The following is a 6,967-nucleotide window of genomic DNA, read 5'->3' on the forward strand; positions in this document are numbered from 1 at the left end:
ACATACACACACACACACACACACACACACACACACACACTCAGGAAGAAACTGTTATCATCCTTATGATACAAACAGAAGAGATTCAAATCAGGTATAGAGATGAGCAAGCCAGGAGCTGTCCGTTAGGCAATGATACAGAAGGCAAGGCTTCACAGGGCTACAGCAAGGCCTGAGCTGGGCTGAAGGGCTGACTTCCACATCCATAGATGGTGGAGAGGAATTGGAATCTTAAACAGGCTCATGGTCTGTCCAGGAGAGGGAAGGAAAGACGGGTGCCTGAAGGAAGCTGCAGATGGGGTTCCGGCAATGGGGTTCCGGAGAGGACCTCAATTTGGGGCCTCATCAGCCCCTTGGAGTAGGGGTGGCAGGCCGAGGGCCATGCTAAGACTCTTTGAACAGTTCTTGAGACAGGATGGGGATGGCAGAGGCTTGGCCCAGCAGGTGACTGAACCTCTCTGTCCCTACAGGTCCGCTCAGCTCTGAGAAAGCGGTGGCACCGATGGCAGGACCACCACTCCCTCCGAGTGCCCGTGGCCCGGGCCATGTCCATCCCCACATCACCCACCAGGATCAGCTTCCACAGCATCAAGCAGACGGCTGCTGTGTGACCCTCTGTCATCCGTCTGTCCACCGCTCCACCATCGAGGCGGCTTCCCCATCCTCTGCAGCGTTCCCCTGGGTCCTCCTTGCCACACTAACCCTTGGGGTGCAGGAGAAGGAGGGGGGAGAAATCAACTCTCTGGCCTGGAAGGAAAGGAAAGCTATGGAAGGGGGTGGGGCTCTGAAGGACCAGGGCCCAGTGTGGCCGTACATCTCCAAAAAGGAGGAAGAGGGGAGGCATTGCGGGACCCTCAGGAAGGGTGGGTCTCACACCATCAAGCCTTTGTGCACCCAGCCTCTTTTGTGGCATCCTCACGGCAGGACCATTTAACATCTGAAGGAACTGAGGCCCCGAGAAGGCAAGGACCTGGCCAAGTCACACAGCTACTAGCCCCACTCATAGCACCCGCAGTCGGCTCCACTCCTTGCTTTCCATCGCCACACTTGGGGGGGGGTACCCACTAAAGATGAAGGTGACAAGAATTAACTAATCTGCCTTCATCCGAGGGACTGTCTAGCAGAGCAGCCTCCCTCCTCATTACCAGCCCCCTCACCAAGCTGCCCCTCTACTCCTCCCCCAGTCCTCCTGCCTCTGTGGCTCCAGGAGAATGCTGGTTTCCAATCTGCCATCCGTCCTGGGAGACCCCCCATTCAGTCTCGGGACCTGGAGAGACACAGGTGACACAGATGGAAAGACGCACTCTCGGGCCAATTAGATACACAGGGTGGGACAGAAGAACAGAAGCACCAGGGCCAGAGGGAGTGGGGTGGGGATCCCCCAAATCAGAGTATGTCTGTGAGTGATTGGAACAAGGGCCCCAGGCTCTGCTCAGACTGTGACATCAGCCAGACAGCCTTCAAAGGCAAGCAACTAGACACTGGAGAGATAATATTGGCCAATTATAAAGGCGGATTGTCTGCAGGGCATAGCCATGTCCCTCTCCTTAGAGACGACGCTGGCCTGGGCCCAAGCAGGCCTTCCTGTGGCCTGTGGTAGGTGTGTGGTCTTTGGGTCCAAAGGGCCTGACTCATCCTTGTCATCCCGGGAGATGCCATCTGCTCCATCCCCAATGCAGAGCCTGCCTGGGCTAGGGACTGGAACTGGGAGGGAGGGCAGGCAAGGCCCTCCAGGTTCCGCAAGCAAGAAGAAACAGAGTGTGACTGCAGGCCCCACTTCCATTCCTCTGTCCCTTGAGCAGAAGGGGGGGAAGGGAGAAGCCAACAGGATATAGGCTTGAAAAGGGCCCCTTGTCTAGGCACCCCCCCCCCAAAATAAACTTTGAAAACTTATCCAGTCTTACACATTTTTAATTTGGCATTGGATACATTTCAAACATGAAAAGATGTGGTTTCTGACACTTGGTAAATATTGGAATTTTAGAAGAAAACTGTCAGCGCTTTAAAACACACCAAATCACACCTAGATACTGCCTGATTCCAGGGCCACTGTCACCTGTCTTCAAACTCGTTGTTAATAGGTGGCTTGTATTGTCCTTTTTTTCCTAGCCCTCACCTGCATCCCACCGTCCCTAGGGAATTTTATCTTTACAGGTCTTGTTTGGATTCTGTTATTGAACTTCTTTGCCTGCCTCTTGGATTTTTTTTTTTCTTCTAGATTGGACTACCGCAACTGTTTTATTTTCCTGGATCTGTTGGATGGACAGGGCCTCACTATGTAGCTCAGGCTGGCCTCATATTTGCTGACTAGCTCAGGCTCACCTTGAACTTAAAATCCTGCCTGAGCCTTCTGAATGGCAGGATTATAGACACATGCTTAAAACCATGTTTAAACATAAACAATTCATTAAAGCCACCTTGGGTACTGAAAGTTTAATTGTAACCTAACTTATTTCATTGGAGGCCGTGCTCGTGTACCATTGTTTGCCTGTGAGGACAGAGGACAATTTTTGGAAATCAGTTTTCTCCTTTCACCATGTGGGTTCCTGGGATCAGCCTCAGGTCACCTTGCTTTGAGGCAAGCGCCTTTACCTGCTGAGCCATTGTGCCCCCCGTATGTACTGACATTTATAGACAGTTTTCGTAAGTCCTTGTTATACCTAGAATGGAAATTGTATTGAAACCACACCTCAACCAAATGAATAAAAATTTAATTGTTCAGGAAACCATAGATGTGTTTTGCAGCAAGAATGAGTCAGAATTCAGGACCAATTTCTTTGCTTCCTTCCTTCTGTCTTTCCTCTTTTTTTTTTTTTTTTTTACAGCTGTATGTGCCAAGGCTTTTCAAATAAACAAGAAGCTGCAGGAATGCCACTAACTTCCTTATACTGTTTCTGAGATATATGTCCCAGTCATGGCAATGTAGCATGCAAAGTGCCCCATCAGCTGCCTCTTAAGCCCTCTTTATATCGGACTAAAAAGAATGAACTGAAAATGATCCTGCAATGAGCTTTGTGTCCCCAGTCAGTGTGTGTTCAGTGTCTGCTCCTTGCTTCATGTCTCAGATAGTGGTGGGGGCCGGCGAAGAGGCATTTCCCACTTGGTAGTGTTCTAGAGAGTGGTGTGGGCAAAGCTGTGGCTCCGCTTCTCTTGTCATTGGGGAGGTAGGTGGCAGGAGCGCCTAGGCTTGGCTTTCTCAAGGGACAGAAATCAGGTACGCCCTATAAAGTCTCCCTGCCTGGCCAGAGGAGCAGAAATGGCTGGGTTTATCAGCATCATGGATGCTTTAGTTGAGCAAAGAGGTGTAAATGGCTTGGCCCGAGAGCCCATTTAAAGAGTGGATGAGACTAGAAGAGACAAGGGACCTATCAACGCCAATACTACAGAACCTCAGTACCACCCATCAGTGTTCCTCAGAGGCCCTCCTCTGTCAGTACCACCCATTGGTGTTCCTCAGAGGCCCTCCTCTCTCAGAACCACTCATTATTTCTCCTGGTACAAGTTACCCAGAGAGTTCAGGGGCCTGTGATCTATGTTGGCTCGGACAGTACTACCCGCACCATCCCCATGAGAAACCTCAACAGACCAGTTGAGAAGAGATTTCACCCTAGCCCTGCTCCGCTCCCTAAGCTCCAGGTCATGACCCTGGCTGAGTGGTGCCCTTGAAATGCCATCAGAGGCATTAGGCCATCTCTCTGCATCCCCACTCGTTAACCTCACTCGGCATCCGCGCCCTACAGCCCAGCCAGTCCTCATTAGTGTCTTGCAGTCTTCTGGGTTTTCAGTCCCTCACTAAGCAGCCTTTCTGGAAAGAGGCCTCATTACCAAACCCTGTCAGAACAACTTCCGACACACAGACCCTGCAGGCCCTCAGGGTCCAGCCACTCAGCTCTATAAAGCTGAGGAAGATGAGCACACAGGACAAATTCCTCTAGCTAATCCAATGGTCCTACTTGCCCTGAGAGACTGCGGGCTGAGCCACAGCCACAGCCTGGCTCCAAGCCCAGGGTCCCTTCCTAAAGTGGGGCCAGAAAGTGCCTGCTGGGGTAAACGATGGTAAATTATAATTGTGGCTGTGAGAATGGAAAGTGATGAGCATCTGTGGGCCAGAGGTCGGGGGATGAGGACAGCATCTCCCAGGGTGCTTTGGGAAGAGTCCATAGTAAGATAAGCTGGCTCCTGAAAAAGGCCCGAAGCCTTGAGAGCTTGAGGGTCCTGTGGAAGGAGGCTGACAAAGCACAGAGAAGTTAGTTTCTGACAGAGCTAAGACAGGACAAATGAAACAAAACATGCAATGTTCAGAACGGGGATACCAGGCTCTCTAGAGTGGAGTGTTTCAAGGTTTAGTAGACGCAGGAAGTAGAAGGTGGTAAGACGCCCTCTGGTAACTGTAAGTTCCCTGTGTGAGCTGACAGCCATGGAAGTCATACTAAGTCCTCTTTCCACTGTGTGTGTCTGCATGCTACAGAAAGCCCAGGTGAGCCCGATCTGTCAGAAACCTCTAGGGGAAGGCAGCTGCAGCAGGAGCGAAGGAGGCCTATTTAACATGCACTTTTATTTACTCATTGGTACAGACAATACGGTTTCTAGGCTCTGTCCCTTAAGGTCACCCCTTATTTTCCTGTGGGGGGGCCAGCATCACTTAAATATTCTAATTAGCAAGAGAAGCTGGGCACATTTCATCACCTTTTCATGATGGATCCCTCCAGGTTTTTGGGGTGGATTTCGTAGGCAACGTAAAGCTCTCCACGGGGCTTGAGCATGGTGCTCATCACAGAACCACCGATGGCCTCAGTTTCCAGCGTCAGTCAGACATGTGCCTCTAGGTGTTCCTACAGCAGAAGCTCCTGCTGGCTCGGCACCCCAGCAGAGACTGCTATGTCCCCCACTGCCCCTAAAACTCTCTAGCCATTCACTGCGCATTCAGTCCCTTCTTGTTTGTCCACTCAGGGCTGGGTTAACCCACAGGAGTCCCATGCTGGCAAGACAGACCAAGGGCACAAAGAGAGCCATCAGTGTTGGCAAAGGGAAAAAAAAATCTATTCTTTCATTCGTCCCCACCCTGATCTCCCATCAGAGCCAAGGGCCAGTCCCCAACCCAGCATCCCCTCTTTCCCACTTCACAGCGATGACAGAAATGGGGTGTTTCTGTCGCACCCTATAGAATCTTCAGCAGAGGACTCGGGGTGTAGTTCATTGGAAGAGTGCTCTGCCTAATACCTAAGGCCCACTGGCCTTGAGCCACAGCACCACTAAGTAAATGGTGTAACCCCATTCTCCTGAGGATGTAGTGGCTCACAACTGTAATGTCGGCACTCTGAAGGAAGAGGCAGGTGGATACCTAGCTCAAGGCCAGCTTAGCTACAGATCACACTCACAGTCACAGTTGCACAGGAAGATCCTGTCTCCAGCACAATCATCACCTTAGCTGAGGACACCAGCCTGGAGGGAACCCACTTTCCCAGTGGCAGAGGATGTAGTCCGCGGTTCATCACATCCTAAGGGTGGAAGCAGGCAAGCTTTACACCTGGGTCCTGGTGCAGTTAAAGCCCTTTCCTCTCCCATGTGGCCTGGTTTGGACAAAAAACTACAGGGTCACTCTACTTAACCCCAATTGTCTCACTCTACTGGAGAGGGTCACAAATGCTGCTGGAATAAATGAGCAATGGGGGTCAGATCTACAGAGAAACCCTAATGTTAGCCCCTGCAGCTTGGGAGGAGAACTGGAGAGCAGGACCCTTCCCAGGCAGAGTCCTGAGCCCCATCTCAGTATCTGGTTGAATCCATAAGCATAGGCAGGGGCAAGCTAATGATTCTTGAGCTGGGACTAAAATTGCCCCTCACCATTGCTCAGAAGGTGGCAAAGTAGCGAGATGTGCTCTGACTAGCTTTGCTGGACACTGATTAAGGTTCCCATCCACACCTCAGCATCATGGAGCCCTACAGAGGATCCTTTGCCCAGAAGGGCAGAACAATTCAGTAACTCCAAGTTCCAACCTCTGAGTTCTCTGGCGAAGGCCAAGTGGGGAGCCATGAGCATCCCTGCAACGACCTTCCCACATGCATCCTGACCACCCAAATATCTTCTACTTATAAGAATTCACATGGCCACTTGTCTACCCACACGCTCCGGAATGGGCCTTGCGGAGGCTGTGCTGTGTGTCTAAGCAAACGGCCACCCAGCCCTGGCATCGCCAAATCTATCTCATCTCTGCACTTGAAACAAACTCTAAGTGACCTTCAAGCTCCCTTTAGACTTCCACATCAAGGTCTTTACATCTGAGGCATGAAAGTGCAGATACTAGAGAGTTCTCACACAAGGAAGCCAAGTCTGGGGAGAGCCTCTCCTTGGACTGCCAGGCAGAGCTGAACTTTGTTTGGGCTGCGAACACCATGAAAATGTGACACTCTTTTCAACAGAAAAGGTCAGACTTCTACAGAAATCTTTAAAGAAACCAGGGACCCAAGTTTAGAATTGCAACGCCTCCCTACACTCAGGAAAACTCAGGCCCGTGATGATCAGACCTAATTAGTAGAAGCATGAGGAAATTTGAGTGACAGATTGGCTAGTGGGAGCTCTGAGCCCCACTCAGACTTAAACTCCACTCAGGACATGTGAACTGCAAGCAATGGGCAAGCAATGAAATGCTTTTCAAGGCCTTCTCCATACTCTACCATTGTGTGGCAGGGGGTGGTGTGAAGACTGAGGTCCAAAGGGCTCACACAAAGGCTGCAAAATTACCATAGAGAAAACATACATTCACAGAGTCCAACTAGAACTTGCTGGAACCATTGATGCGGGCACAGGGATATGTCTGAAGGTGACCTGTAACTCAGAAACATATAACAAAGCACTGTAAGGATGCATAGAGCACCCCAAAGCCCCCGGTGCCTCTGGTGTTGGATGGCAAAGCCCCAGTTCCATTCAGCCTGGCCAGTTAAGCTTCTCAACTTTCTCTGACCTTCC

The 6,967-nt window shown here is 50.9% G+C and overlaps 1 protein-coding gene across 8 annotated transcripts in view; it reads left to right on the forward strand.

Annotated features, from left to right (window-relative positions):
* CRHR2 (corticotropin releasing hormone receptor 2) overlaps positions 1-2,712 on the forward strand; it is a 44,775-nt gene extending 42,063 nt beyond the window's left edge. For all 8 annotated transcript variants that reach the window (XM_084785801.1, XM_084785802.1, XM_084785806.1 and 5 more), the window contains one exon: positions 471-2,712. In XM_084785801.1, the coding sequence (XP_084641927.1) occupies positions 471-611 (141 nt within the window). In that variant the 3' untranslated portion in view covers positions 612-2,712. The remainder of the gene's footprint in view (positions 1-470) is intronic.
* Positions 2,713-6,967: the final 4,255 nt, after the last annotated feature.

The sequence above is a fragment of the Acomys minous genome (genome assembly GCF_964271855.1).
Source record: "Acomys minous genome assembly, chromosome: 6".
Classification (NCBI taxonomy): Eukaryota; Metazoa; Chordata; class Mammalia; order Rodentia; family Muridae; genus Acomys; species Acomys minous.